At 37.3% G+C, this 16,142-nt stretch overlaps 1 protein-coding gene across 1 annotated transcript; it reads left to right on the top strand.

The window, feature by feature from the left end:
* The first annotated feature begins 14,036 nt into the window (after nt 1-14,036).
* LOC121451656 (olfactory receptor 13C8-like) lies at nt 14,037-14,999 on the top strand. The gene has a single exon (XM_041657354.1). The coding sequence runs from the start codon at nt 14,037-14,039 to the stop codon at nt 14,997-14,999; it is 963 nt and encodes a 320-aa protein (XP_041513288.1).
* Nucleotides 15,000-16,142: the final 1,143 nt, after the last annotated feature.

Genomic DNA, 16,142 nt, shown 5'->3' with positions numbered 1-16,142 from the left:
TTTCCTTAGTTATGATAAAAGATAAAATAGATATAAATATTATAACTGTAATTCTTGCTTGATAACTGTTTTGCTATATGTAATTTTACTATGTTAAAGTTAAAGCCTTTCTTTTTTGTTTAAACAGAAAAAGGGGAAATGATGTGGGAGTGATTTCTTATTAATAAAGAAACTGCCTAGACCCATTTGATAGGCCAACCCTTAGGTAGGCGGAGTAAACAGAACGGAATGCTGGGAGAAAGAAGCTGAGTCAGGGAGTCGCCATGATTCTCCCACTCCAGACAGACGCAGGTTAAGATCATTCCTGGTAAGCCAGCTCGTGGGCTACACAGATTAATAGAAATGGGTTAGATCAATATGTAAAAGCTAGCCAATAAGAAACTGAAACTAATGGGTCAGGCAGTGTTTAAAAGAATACAGTTTCCGTGTAATTATTTTGGGTAAAGCTAGCCGGGTGGCGGGACACAGCCCGCTGCTCCGTACTTCAACAACCTTCCATCATCTCAGAGGAACTTTGATTAAACAAACGCAGAGCAGGAGATTTAGAGGAGTTCAGTTGCTAAGGGTAACTCTGGATTCCCAGGACGAAGGCAAACAAGCAGCATTATGATTCTGGGCACTCTTTTTGATGCTTCAGATAACATGATTCTTTGTGTAAATATTACACATCATGACTTTTCAGTGTGTGAAAAAAATAAAGGCAGCCATTTCTTACTTCCTTACACTTTAGGAAGAGAAGTACAATTATTAACAGGAGGAGGCGGGAGTCTTACTATGGGTTATAAGTGAGGCATAGACATGTTGAGTCAAGAGCACAAAATGAAGGCACTCAGAATGCCTAAAAGGAAATATCCCAATGACAAAGAGAAAATTGTAGATATTGATATCAAAGATAACATAAATATTATCATAGATAAGGGACATTATGATTCAATACATTCAGGAATGTCTCTACTGGGGCAGGTTAGGGACTCCTCGTGGTGAGTACATGGTTGTCACAGGATCAGTGGGACTCTAAACTGTATGATAGAGTCTTCATCAGTGGTTAATTCAGTACTATTCACAATAGCTGTGCTATAGAACCAAACTAGATGTTCCACAGCAAAAAATAAGAAAAATATTGTATGCATGCATATATGCATACATACAATGGGATTTTCTTTATTGATTGTAAAGAGGATGTTTGAAGAAAGGTGGATAATCACAGGGAAAAAGTTACGTCAGTTTCAGAAAGACAAGCATTCTTTTTCTTAGTTATAATTCCTAGATTATATACAGATATATAAGACTATATGTGCATATATATGTGACCTAAAGTAGGGACTGAACTTTCATAGGGAACAAAGATGAATGACAGGGGACACCAGGCAAAAAATGATAGTAGGGAAGTATAGAGAATGTCTCACATGTAACTATATGGAAATTAAAGACGGTAGGAAGGTATGAAGAATGTCTTACATATAATTGTATGGAAATTAAAAATTTCAGATAAGAAAAATATAAAAAGAGTCTTTAAGCAACCAGTTAGAATTTATTGCCATGTTTATTATTATGTTCATATTCATGCTGCACACTACTTAAAAGTGGAACAACCACTTTGGTGACAAATACTTTGTGTAACTCAGAGAAGCATTAAACACGATGCTGAAGAACAGCCAGTCTTAATAAAATCTGAAATAGATGCATGTTTGATCTATACAATGCATGCATTTTTCCAAAATTAAATGTAGTACCCTAGGTCACATAGTTGGAAACAGTTTAGTTAGGACTAAATACTACTAAATTCTAGTCTAGTTAGGACTAGAATACTACTAAATAAACCCCAAAATTCATACACACATTACCCCACTATGTCCCTTAATATTTTTTCATTGACAAAATATCTGTTAATGGAAATGTTCAACATCCTTAATCATCATAAAAATGTAAATCAAAACAACTCTTAGATCCCATCTTACACCTGTAAGAATGGCCAAGATCAAAAACACTGATGACAACTTATGCTGGAGAGGTTGTGGGGAAAAGGGAACACTTCTGCATTGCTGGTGGGAAGGCAAGCTGGTACAGCCCCCTTTGGATGTCAGTGTGGCGATTTCTCAGAAAATTAGGAAGCAACCTTTCTCAAGACCCAGTAATACCACCTTTGGGTATATATATCCAAAGGATGCTCAATTATGCTCAACTATAGCAGCATTGTTTGTCATAGCCAGAACCTGGAAACAATCTAAATGCTGCTTGATCAAAGAATGGATAAGGAAAATGTGGTACATTTACATGATGGCGTACTATACATCAGAAAAAAATGACATCTTGAATTTTTCAGGAAAATGGATGGAGCTAGAAAACATTACTTTGAGTGAGGTAATCCCAACACAGAAAGACAATTATCACATGTACTCACTCATAGGTAGTTTTTAAACATAAAGCAAAGAAAACCAGCCTATAAACCACAATCCCAGAGAATGTAGACAACAATGAGGACACTTAGAGCGACTTCCATAGATCTAATTTACATGGGAAGTAGAAAAAGACAAGATCTCTTGAATAAATTGGGAGCATGAGGACCGTTAGAGAGGGTTGAAGGGGAGGAGAGAGACAGGGAGGAGAGCAGAGTAAAATGTAGAGTTCAATAAAAATTGATTAAAAAAAGATCTGTTAAGATTTCCCAATTTTCTGTTCTGTAACCCTTAACCTTGTAAAACAAGGTGCCTTCAAAGAGACAGCCAACATAGGAAGTCTTCATTTCCTTTCTGCTAGTTATCTCATAGCCTGGTAATCCCCTCCCCCAGGAGTACAGAGCACAGTCAGTATTTTCTCACCTGAACTCAGAACCACATCTCAGAGGACATCATTATAAGTTTACTGACCTACTTCTATCTGATTCAAAGGTACAAGTAAGTTGCATAAGGGTAGGATCCCATGTGCCTGTTAGTAGTCTAAAGTCAAGCTTGTTAAGGTGAACGGGCAACTTTAACATCATTCTTCCCCTTCAAAAGTTTTCTGGAGGGAATCGGTGGGGAGGATTCCTAGGAGACTGAGTCCATTCATAGAATGAAACAAGAAAGAGTTATGGGAGGTCATCGCGTGGGAAGATCTCAAAGTGTGCTCAGTACTCTGTGAAAATCATGCCAAGCTCTATGCAGTTTCATCAAAAGACATTTTAAAACTTGAAAACAAAACAAAATAAATAATAGTATAAATTAGATGTATTCCAATACAAACAGAGTCAGAGTGATTGGTGAAAAAAGGAATATATAATACTGCCTTTTGTCTAGTCATATGGGATTAAAGCTTTATCCCTCACTTTCTATCCAGTCTGTTACACCCAAATGCACTAATTATAAAGCTATGTAAATATTTCAACTTATGATACTGAGAACACATTAAATCATGAAAACAGCTAATTTTTGTTCCTAGAAGTCAATGTAGAGTCTATACAATTATTGTTTCTTTTTTAATGGTGGAGTTGCTTTGAACAAAATGAGCCCAACTTTTGGAGTGGGATATTATTTTTCTTCCAATATTTGCATGAATCAGAGAAAATTATGGGAATACAAAGGAGACTCCACTGGTAACCCAAGATATGATCCTAGTCACTCTTCTAGCTGTGAAGAGACACCATGGTCAAATTGTTAAAGCAACTCTTATATGGAGAAATGTTTAGTTGGGGTCTGTCTTACAGTTTCTGTGATAGTCCATTATCATCATGGTGGAGAGCATACTGGTGTGGCACTAGAGGAGTTGCTGTGAGAGCTTGAGAGCTTGAGAGAGAGAGAGAAAGAGAGAGAGAGAGAGAGAGAGAGAGAGAGAGAGAGAGAGAGATCCTGGTGTAGGCCTTTGAAACCCCCAAACCCACCCAAAATGGCACACATCCTCAAACAAGGAAATAATCTATATTTCCCCCAACTTAGCAAGGAATCCATTCTACATTTTAGTAGCAGTGATTCATTTTGATACCTTTTCTATGCTTTTTTGTTTTTGTTTTGTTTTGTTTTTGTTTTTCAAGACAGTGTTTCTCTGTAACACTGGAGCCTGTCCTAGAACTAGATTTAGCTCTTGTAGACCATGTTGGCTTCAAACTCACAGAGATCCACCTGCCTCTGCCTTCCGAGTGCTGGGATTAAAGGCATGTGCCACCACTGCCCAGCCCAATGGATATTTTGTTCCCTGTTGAAGTAGAATGATTGACACATCTGTTTTATTGGCAAAAACAATTGATGGTATGGCACCAACTTTAGGCAAAACCATTCAATCATTTGTTTATGTACAAATCTACCAACGTTGACTGTCCTGGAGCAACAATCAGGATAGTTCTTTTTAAAATGTTTATATAGCTGGCTTGTGAGATACTTATAATACACATTTTTATGACTAAAGAGCTTAGTAGTGTCTGCTAAGCCACAGGTCAAGAAATTAGAAGACTCGCTTATGAAATGCAACTCCACAGCCATTCTCTTTTGCAGAGATACATGTTTGTAATCTCCCTATAGCTGGAGGAACAGTTAGCTCATTAATTGAGACCTCCTGCCCACGGTTTCATCAAATACTTCTCTTTATTTATTCTCAAGTTCATAATATCTGATAAAAATTTCTACATTCTTCCTTTCCATGACCAAAAATGGAAACTGAGTCTCAGAAATGTCTAGTGAATTATGGGCAGCTGTAGAGGTGGTGCTTGACCAACCTGGCTCAACCAACTCTGACTAACTTTGTCCTTCCCTCTCTCTAGCAACAGAGATGCTTTGCTCCTGTAGAGTCAGGCTAACCAGTAGGGCAAAGCAGAATGCACAGTGGGGGTCCTCTCAAATCTCTCATTCTTAAGATAAATCTCCAGCAATACAAGGAACAGAACTAGAGGCTAAAACAAGCTAAACCCTAAAATAGAATATAAATTTTGTTAAACTGTTATGAGAGCAGAGTGTATCTATACTTTGATTCCCAGAGAGAAATATGAAGGTTATATACACAACTGTAAATACAACAGAAAGCAAAGAGCACTATGGCGGTTATGGTTATCATAATGTAACTCATCTTACCTCATAAAGTACTTTGACCATCAGTGTGTTGGGAGAGCAGAAGATGGTGAGCATTAGTCGTTATCCATGTATGTTTCTGTCATCTTACAGGAATCAAAGTGACACATTGTAAGATAATATCTGCCTCTGATACCCATCATTTCAAATTTGAATATTTTTCTAGAATAATTACTTTTCTTTGCACTTTTGTAATTGATGACTGAGGTGAATGAGAATATATTTTAAATAAGTAAAATAGAAGGATTCCCTTTATATAGTAAATTATATTAAATATAACATTATTAAAGATGAGAAAGCATAACAAGACCCATTATTTAAACAGATCAGATATTAGACAAAAGTGAAATATAAATGAAATGGGATGCTATCATTCTGCTATAAATTATGTCTTCCCTAGGAATTTGATGGTTTGCAAAAACTGATAATGATACAGTATTGAGCATAAAAGAATTGAATTACAGATATAGGGAGATATGTTATGCTATAGCAGGGTGCTCCTCAAGTTTGTATTTAAAATTTATAAACCTACATTTTTTTCTACCCATTATGTTCAAGTTCATCTCAAAGATGATCAAGGTGCCTGGCATAAAGAGGTGTCTAAAGTATTTGATGAATAAATAATGGGGAAAATATGACACGCATTTAGTAATCATTTAGAAAAGGTTAGAATTTTAAAAAGAACTCTCTGTTCCATGGTTGAGACTTAAGGGAACAGAGTCATCATACAGATGCAAATTTGAAAAGACATATAATAATGTTTGCATTCACTAAAATTTCACTCAATGGGGAAAACATTTGAAACCATCAGAAAGAAATACACATTGAAAGGTTGCTTGCAGCCACATACTCCACAAGTGTTCTATGCCTGGAATTAAGGACCATCCCATGTGATGGAACCTATACCTGATGCGGGTTGGGTGACCAAGAACCTGATATCCCAAAGACCTAGGGAAAAACCAAACACTACTGTTATGCTAAATAAATGCAACAACAAAATACTCCTAATGACATTCTGCAACACCACAGGTCTGTGTTTTGCTCAGCCATTATCAGAGAAGCTTTCTCCTGCAGTAGATGGAAACAAATGCAAAGATTCATAAATGGACATTGGGCAGAGAGTGAGAGTCCTTAGGGTACTCAGTCCTAAATGAGATGTCTCTATCAAATACTTCCCCTCAGGACTCAGGGTTCTCTGTTTAAGAAGAGGCAGAAAGATTATAAGAGCCAGTGGGGATGGAAGACACTAAGGAGACAAGGCCTTCTAGACACAATAAGACTGGCACACACATGAAATCACAGACTATGGAAGCATGCATAGGACTTTAAGAGGCCTAAGCCAGATGGATTCCAGGGCATAGAGGGGAAGTGGATGCATGCCCCTCTCCCTAAGCTATCTCCAGTCAATTACTGCTTGCAAAAGGGAAAATAGTTGTTTTAGAATTAGTTGAAGATCTGTTACACTTGTTTATGCTGTGGAACATTTGTTTAATGAAGCAAAGATGTGTGGCATTCTTTTATGTTGCATTTGTTTAACTCTGAGAGGCTGTGTTACTTTGCCTGTCTACAACACCTGATTGTTTAATAAAGAGCAAAGTGACCAGCAGCTCAGTGGGAGAAATGATAGGTGATTCTGGCAGGCAGAAAGAAAAATAGAAGGAAAAAAAGTGAAGATCGAGGAGGAAGAAAAGAAGGGGCAGCAACCAGCCACATGGGCAGACATAAAATAAGAAGGAAAGAAAAGATATGCAGAAATAGAGAAAGGTAAAAGCCCAGAGACAAAAGGTAGAAGGAATAATTTAAGTTAAGCAAAGCTGGGTAGAAACAAGCTAAGCTAAAGCCGGACATTCATAAGAAAGAATAAGTTTTCGTGTGATTATTGGGGAGCTGGGTGGTGTCCTCCCAAAGAGCCAAAAGAGTAAAAAAACAAAAACAATCAACAACCATTAGTTTTGTCCGTTGAATTCTCACTGGGTATGGAGACTCCCTGGGTATACAAACTACATATGAGCCTGGCTCCGTATTCTGCAATCGATGACCAACAGAAAATGAACTCAGTGGTATTTTGGGAGGTTCCTTTTTTCTTTTATCTTGTAATGCTTTGTCTGAATCCTTTTTTTTAAAAAAAAAAACTTACAGATCTTTTGCTTATTTATTATGATTTCTAACTTTGTTTTTTTGAGTTTTCTGTGCTTATGAACATGGATATAGTTGCATCTGTGTGTGTGTTTCTTGATGTTTTCTTTTGCCTTTTTTGTTTGTTTTACGCTGTTCTGGTTCATATGTTTTTATTTTATAATAATGATGATGATGAATCAGTAATAAATACAATAGTAAGCAGCACTGATAAACTATATTAATTATTAACATTATTATATAATAATTGTTAATATAAATACTTAATACTAATTATTAAGAGGCCTCTTTTCTTTAAAAGAAAGAAAGAAGTGTGAAAGTGGAGATGATGTGGAAGGGGGAGGAGAAGCTAAAATCAGAGTATAATATATGAAAGAAAATATATTTTCAACAAAAAATACAAACCAAAGAAAGCATAAACTGTGAGACATATAAGTGTGTCAGACAAGCAATGTCAGTGATCTGTCAATAAAATCAAAAGATCAGCATGAAAAAAGATGTATTCAGCAAAAAAATGACAAAGGCCAAAAATAAAAAGAAAGGTTAATTGCAAAAATCTTGAAGAACGATCTCAATCATTCAACCTGAAGCAAATCTGGGAAAACTGTAAGAATTCAGTATTAATGAAAATAACTTTGGTTCAAAGAGAATTCCCTTTTCCCAGGCTTTGCTCTCACGTTAATAAAACGGCTTAGGGAGCAGATGAGGGGGGGGGGGGACTTGATCGGGGGAGGGGGAGGGAAATGGGAAGCGGTTGTGGGGACGAGGCAGAAATCCTTAATAAATAAATAAATTAAAAAAAAAAACGGCTTAGGATCATTTAAGGTTACTTGGTTATCTACTTCACCAGCTGTTCTACTTTGATCTCAGCCTAAGTTTAACCTGACTTTAAGTGAGCAACGTAACCAACCTTACCAATTCTTGGATTCCCCTGACACTCTTTAGCATTTACAGTCCAAACTGAGTGTGTAACTTTAATAGTACTTATGTGCTCTTTCGTGTTCCTGACCAAAAATACTTCATGCAGTATTGCGGTAATCTTTTACTGAAAACAAGGAATAGGTTAAAAGCAATATTAAATAATACATATCTTGTCATGTTGGATGAAGGAAAGTTGATAAAGTAGCTCTCACAATTCATCCTGTGATCAAATTTAACACAGATGAAGATAAGAGCAGATCGGTACAACAGAGATATTGGGGATATTTTTTATAAAAATATGGAGAATTTGTAATGCTTATTGGAACATCAATTTTTTTTTATTTTTATTAAGCCCAACTTTTGTTGATTGCAGTGATGAGTTCCAGATGATGAGTTGTGGAACATGACCCTGTGAATCTCTTTCTAATTATATTTACCAATCATCCCTTTCGAATGGTTCATTCCTACTTTTCAGGTTTTTAAATTGGGCTTGTGGAGTTCTGTCTGCAGTGGATGAGGCGGGCTTTACATTGTAGTCTGATTCTCAGTGAGAGATGATACAGTGAGGCTCATGACTACATGCGGACAGCAGCTGAATCTAAAACTTTTTTTCTTGTACATGCTGCATAACCATCAGCAAGAGAGCCCAATTCCGCATCTCAGAAAAGATTCTGTAACTCACCAGACTGTTCTGAGAACACTGGTTAAATACTTGAAAGGACTACACATATCAGTATAGTGATATTACTAATCTTGTGATATTTTTTAAGGTAAATTTAGAATAATACATGAGATTTTCTGCTTAAGGTCTACAAGCATTAAAATCTTTCAATACTTCCAATATTATGTATGACAGTATCTCTGCATTTGAATACCTATCACAAGAATATACTCATTACAAGAAATAATTGAGTCTGGCAACATTCTCCCTGGAGAATTGGAAAGTTTTTTTAGCTCTCCATGTCTATATTTTTAACTTTGCTATAAATATATGATCCCTCCCAGGCTCACCCATAATGATTTAAATTGTCTTCATGTGCTAACGTCTGGCCCTTTGGAAGATGTTTCTGAAGCTTAAAACGTAAACAAATATTTAGAGCATAACAAAGACCCTCAAGAAACTCTGGACCATTTTTTTATATAGTTTTCTAAGATTCAGCCCGAATCTTTGAGCAATCGTCTGTTGATTTTTACCTGATAATAGACTACAGGTAAGTAGAAACCTGAAGCAAGTAACGGGAGAGCCCCTTGCTGTCTGGTTCTCTCCTTTGTCCCTGCATCTCAACAGTTCCAAGAATGAAGAAGGATGCTTTTAGAACATGATGTACAGCAGCCATTAAGGGCCTGACCTGACACTAACCAGGAAAGCGAACTACTCTTCAGGCTCAGGCCACATCGTATTCTGTCTTTTTGTTTTGTAATTCTGAGTTTGAAGTTGTGGATAAGCTATCAGTAAAGATTCTTTAAGTTTAAACATCTATTTTTTTTTCCCTCACATATGGAGCTTCCTTCACTTGGTGTCATAGAGATTTGCATTTCAGAACACTGGATATCATCCACAGGAAAGCTTTTGGTAAGAATTGATGTCATTTAAAGAAAAGGGCAGACAAAAAAGTCTTTGTTTATTCTAAACTCAAGTTTAATTTCTTTTCCAGCATAATTTTTGCCGTCTTGAAAGTATTCATTTTGTTTTATCACCTACTTTTCCAGCAATCAGATTAGTTCCTTGGCTCCCTAACCTAGAACATAGTAACACTGTGAAACAGATATAATTTCTTTTCTTCAGTAGCCAAGTATCTTGAACACTGTTAGTATATGCATAATCTCCTGAAAAAAATTATTCTAAATTTATGAATCACTAATACAACAAGTTGATTATATTTCTGATCACAATGTCTGAAAACCAATTTCTAAGTAGATGAGATGTATCACAGATATAGATCACAATGAGTATTTGTTTCAAATTATGACAAAATATGATTTTTTATATCTGAATGTTAATGGATTCATATTATATATAATCCTCTGTATATAGGAATAAACATAAACTAGCTCTTTTAAAAACACTTTTTGGGTTTTTCTGAGCCAGAATTACTGTAATTAAACTCTCTTTATTTCTGTTTATTTTTGTTATACCATGGAACATTACTTTGTGTCTGAGACTCTTAGCTGAACCTAATTATCACCCAAGAAAGAATCAAATGTGTTTTAGATTCCTACAGTCTACCATAAATTCAGCATAAGTGATCACATCAGAACTTAGCACAGGCTAATGAGCCTCTATTGCTGTTATATGTGAGCACACAAAGCTGGGGGAAACTAGAAATTCAGCATCCTGACACACAGCAGTGGTCACGGTCTTCTACACACACACACACACACACACACACACACACACACACACACTGTTAACTTATGAAGTTTGTAGACACTGGGGCTCTTTATAAAAACCAGTGTCATTTTTCTGCCCACTGAGAAGTACCTTGATAGACTTGCTCCTTCTCATGAGACAGTAGAGCTAGAACTGAGTAAGAAGACAGGGAGAGCCTTTATTTTAACAGGAAAAAAAGAAAGAATAGAATTGCCCTGAATAAAAAAGACTTAGGTTCCTATGATGCCCAGGGCCCAGGCCCTGAACTTCACCTATAGGTTTTTTCCTTCTCCAGGTTTCTGAAGACGTGACTTTTGCACTCACAAGTGATAGAGACCAGAAAGCCCAGGGATAATGAGGTAGTTTTGTAATGGATGACACTAGTTGGTTTTAATAACTCAATATCAGCCAGGACCTTGCTTTGAAGAACCAAGCAAAGCTTTAGCCTGAAATTAAGTAGATACACTTGGGCCGCATTTCTAGAATTGAGCTGAGAACTCATAGGTAATAGGTAGATTGTCTTTTTCTCTAGAAAAATTAAATTTTCTGGTATCAAGTTGACCTAAAACAAACTGTGTCTCTATTATCTAAACAAGATGGATTTGAGTCCTATTCTCTATGCACCAAAGAAGACATGATTGCCCTGAAGAGTGAGGGCAGAGTGCATGCTGACAGTTAAGTGTTGATGCGACAGGGACAGCTCTTTAGAAGGTCCCAATGAATCTATTCCTAGTGCTTTCATACTTAATGTCCCCTGGTCAAACTTCACTGGCTCCCAATTGCCTTAAGAACAAATTATAATTTCTTAAAATTACCTTCAATATACCCCACAAATGTGCAAGTCAGCATTCCTTTCCTTACCCACCAGAATGCTGTCCTTTGTCACTTTTCTATGTGCCCTAAGGACACAGTGGCCTCCATCAATTACCTAAGAATGTGCCTCTCAGCTTATGTGGACCATGTGATGGGATCCTGTCATAGGTCCTTATCTAAGAGCTTCCTCCCACTCTTTGAAGTCTGTCTAAGCTTATTCATTGAGCAATCCAGAGACTTTCTGGGGGGAAATAAATGGTTTCCTACAAACATTCTTTACCATAGAGCATTGCTGTGGTCCTTTTACCAACACCCATATTGTGCTCCAACTCTTCACACACTCAAATGGATTCTTTAAAGAAAGAAGAGCCCAGCCCAGCTGTAATTTATTGATGGAGCTTACTGGCAATCCAAAGAGAAAAATTCAAAATGGCTTACAAGTTTTGCTATAAAACATGGTGCCATACTCTACATAAAACCCAGAAATGTCAGTGCAGAGCAACCCCTTCATTCTTCTTCAGGGTCTGTTCTTTGTATACTCTATGAGCATGGCAGTTTATCACCAGCAGGGGTCGGAAAGTGAAAAGAAGAAAGTTTCTCCTGACTAAGTGAAGCCTAGTGACTCTGAGACTAAGATAGCCATGTTCTTCTATCTCAGATTAGACCACAGGCTCTTGGGCAAACGCTGCCTCCCACTCATCCTGGGAGCTGCTTTTCATTCTCCCTTATTACTGAGCAATCCTCCGCTCTATGACTTTTTCTTTAGCTAGATTCCAAATTGCATTTCTAAAAACATAGTTCCTAGACAACTTTTGATTTAATATTTTTAATGTTTTTTTCTCCTTCAATCCATTATTTATTTTTTATGGCATAGTGGTCAAGTTTCCCCATTTTTACATTTACAATCCACTCTTCCACTAAATCTAAAATTTTATTAGGGCTCCTTAAACATGCTCCCTGTAATCATGTCTTTTTTACTTGTTGCACATGCTCTTACCTGTCTGTGCCTTTGTGATCTGTGCTTTTTCTCTGTGTTTTATTTTCTACTCTATGAAGTATTCTCCATGTTATTTTAAAAGCCTCCTCTCCTAACTTATATTCTCTGATCCTTAATATTTTCTCCTCAAACTCACTACTTCTTTAGATTTATCTCTAAAATTAAACAAATTCTGGTAAAATACTACTTTAATTCCCATGTATTATTTTGATATATAAATCATAAATAACTTTTGACAGTTTTTCCAGTAATCTGTTTATGTTGTTGTAGATATTAGCTTCATTTGCTTCCAATTTCTGAAAACTTTTGCAGTTAAAGGTCCATGTGACCGAGCCGTTATAGAGAACATGAACATCTGACCTGTCGTCTGCATTTTTGGACAACAGGCAATGTCATGATCAGTTTTATCAAGCCAGATTTCTCAAAAAACTTCACTAGGATGGGCTCCCAGGGCCGGACACCAGATCCTGTACTGATTCTTCTGTTGTTTTCCTTTAAGTGTGTAGGCACACAAACATGTGTGCCACCGTGTCCTTGTAGAGGCCAGAGAAACTCTTGTAGGAGTCGTTCTCTACTTCTGCCCTGTGTGTTCTGGGTGTGTCAGACTTGATGCCAGGCACCACTGAGCCATCTCATTGCCCCTCCCTCTTCCAACTTTAAGGCAGAAATGGCTTTCAAGTAAACTGGTGCTTCCTACTACTAATGTTCTACCTGACCCTGACTTGTGTTTATCTGATATGTCTGTCTGTTTAGATGATCAGGTTGGAACACTTTGCAGATTCTGTACTACAGTATTCCTTTAAGATGTTGACTCTGAACAATTAGTAAGTCAGCAAAGATACTTCCTGGTTTCCAGCCTGGGTGACAGAAAATGGAACAAATTCATAAACTTAAACAGTAATAATGAAAAGAAAGAGAAGATGACACTAAAACCCACTAGTTTATTTGGTTAGTATCTATTAATAACTACAACAAACTTGAGACAAAACCTGCATTATAGGCAATTAATTTCCAATATTTGTGCACCAAATCCAGGCTATTTTAAACTCATTCCCAAGCAGTTAAACCACAACTTGAAGAAAGAGCAATAAACTGTTTGGGATCTAAAGATTGACTTTCTTATTGGAGAAAACTTAAGTAGTCATTCCTCATTCAAGGCCCAGAATTGTGCTGAGAAACTTTTTTTTTTTTTTTTTTTTTTAATTTTTTGAGACAGGGTTTCTCTGTAGCTTTTGGTTTCTGTAGTGGAACTAGCTCTTGTAGACCAGGCTGGCCTTGAACTCACAGAGATCTGCCTGTCTCTGCCTCCCGAGTGCTGGTTAAAGGCGTGCGCCACCACCTCCCGGCTGTGCTGAGAAACTTTAACACATAAGCAACAAAATGAACTCAGCAGATAGTATTAACATATATTTGTGCACACATCAAACACACACATAAGTAACACAAATAATCAAAGAAAAAAGTCGATTAATTTGAGATTGAGGAGGTATGATAAAAGTTTGAGCAAGGGCAGCTGGGAAGGGCTGGAGGAAGTAAAGGGATGAGGGAGTGATGTAACTCTCTTTCAATTAAAATTTTTTTAAAATGAAAAATCCTTAATTATGGATCACATAGAAAAAGTGTCTTCCCCCATTATACTGTGACATCTAAATATAGACCATCAACAACAAAGAATATTTTCATTTCATGAAGTGGCTCTTATAAATTCATTCATAGATTTCTCTCTTTCATACCCAGAGTTCTGCTGGAGGACAGACATATTCATATGGAGGGAGCCAATGGTTCCATGTTGACAGAATTTGTCTTGGTTGGGCTCTCTGACCACCCAGAGCTCCAGAAAGTTTTATTTGTGCTGGTTTTGTGCATGTACCTGCTGATCTTGCTTGGGAATGGAGTCCTCATCTCAGTAGTCATCTACGACGTGTACCTGCACACCCCCATGTACTTCTTCCTCTGCAACCTTTCCTTCCTGGACATCTGCTACACAAGCTCTTCTGTCCCACTCATTCTCGGCAGCTTTCTGAAAGGAAGGAAGAGAGTTTCCTTCTCTGAGTGCATGGTCCAAATGTTCTTCTCCTTTGCCATGGGTGCCACAGAATGTGTGCTGCTAGGCACGATGGCACTTGACCGCTTTCTGGCCATCTGCTACCCACTGAGATACCCTGTCATCATGAGCAAGGGTACCTATGTGCCCATGGCAGTTGGATGTTGGGTTGCTGGGACTGTTGACTCATTGGTGCAGACATCTCTGGCAGTGCATTTACCATTCTGTAGTAACAATGTCATTCACCACTTTGAGTGTGAAATTCTGGCCATTCTGAAACTGGCTTGTGGAGATATTTCAATCAATGTGATTAGCATGGCAGGGTCAAATCTGCTTTTTCTAGCTGTTCCATTGATAGTCATTGCCGTCTCTTACGTTTTCATCATTGCCACCATCCTGAGGATCCCTTCCTCTGAAGGAAAACAGAAGGCCTTCTCCACATGCTCTTCCCACCTGACAGTGGTGATTATATTCTATGGTAGCATCTTCTTCATGTATGCAAAGCCCAAGTCAAAAGCCACCGCTGGGGAAGGACATCAAAGTCTGACTGAGGTCCTCATCTCCTTTTTTTATGGGGTCGTGACCCCCATGCTCAACCCTCTCATCTACAGTCTGAGGAACAAGGATGTGAAGGCTACTGTTCAGAGCATGCTGGGAGGAAATTGTCTGATGAAACATAAATGATTATTTAGACCATTGACTCACTATTGGAAGTTGTGTTTATATAAACACAAAATACATAAAGATCGAATGACACATGAAAACTCAAAGATATTAAAATATTTTGGTTGCTTTTTTACAGTTACATTTTTATTATAAGTGCAGAAATGAGACATACTGACAGTTGTTAAATACACTTTTACATAAATGCAAGGATGCTGAAAGTACTTTAGTAACAGCTAGCAGGAAAAAATAAGCTCTTAAACATTTAGAAAATAATAGGTAAAATTGTTTAAGAAATACATTTATTTAAAGCCCTTAAAGGTAGTTTATAGTCTGTTGTAGGTACACTTTGATGACTAGGCACAGTGAATATTAATTGGTACATGACATACAGTATTCCCTTTATTTAGTCACTTATTTATTATTTGGATTCAACACACATATACGTTCCCTGATAATTGAACTTTACTTTAGCCTACAATAATCCAACTTATAACAGAGTCTGGAATATAATAAATGCTTAATATTTTTAAATAAATGCAATAGCCACCTGATGTATAATGTTAGAAATGTATTTCTGTTACACCTACAAGAGTAAAATTTATTAAAAGAGATTAAATATTTTCGATACATTGTATGTTTTGGGATTTTTGTCACACAAACATTATCTTGTAGGTAAGGCATTATCTTTTGTTTCTTTTTTATGCTCATTGTCACTGGGGAAACACAGTTTTGCTTCCTAGCCAATACAGCTTTTTTGAGACTTCCTTCATAATGAGAATATAGAGATGAAGAAGTTCTAATAATGTTGTGTTGATGGAGGAAGGTCATTGGTTAAATAAAAGAAACTGCTTGGCCCTCATTGGTTAGAAGATAGGTGGGAGGAGTAAACAGAACAGAACGCTGGGAGGAAGAGGAAGTGAGCTCAGACTCCACAGCTCTCTTCTCGGGAGCAGACGCCTCAGAGAGACGCCATGCTCCCAACTCCCAGGCAGACGCACGCAATGAAGCTCCGACCCAGGATGGACATAGGCTAGAATCTTCCCGGTAAGCGCACCTAGGGGCGCTACACAGATGATTAGAAATGGGCTAAATTAATATGTGAGAATTAGCCTAGAAGAGGCTAGATAGAAATGGGCCAAGCAGTGATGAAATGAATACAGT

Source organism: Microtus oregoni, unplaced genomic scaffold, assembly GCF_018167655.1.
Source record: "Microtus oregoni isolate MIOR12 unplaced genomic scaffold, Mior012 000008F_ref0000371, whole genome shotgun sequence".
Lineage (NCBI taxonomy): Eukaryota > Metazoa > Chordata > Mammalia > Rodentia > Cricetidae > Microtus > Microtus oregoni.
The sequence above is the reverse complement of the archived record's forward strand: the minus strand, read 5'-3'. Positions and strand labels throughout refer to the sequence as shown.

What these genes read in the sequence shown, in the direction of transcription:
- LOC121451656 (XM_041657354.1), top strand. Translation starts at nt 14,037, where the DNA reads ATGGAGGGAGCCAATGGTTCCATGTTGACAGAATTTGTCTTGGTTGGG.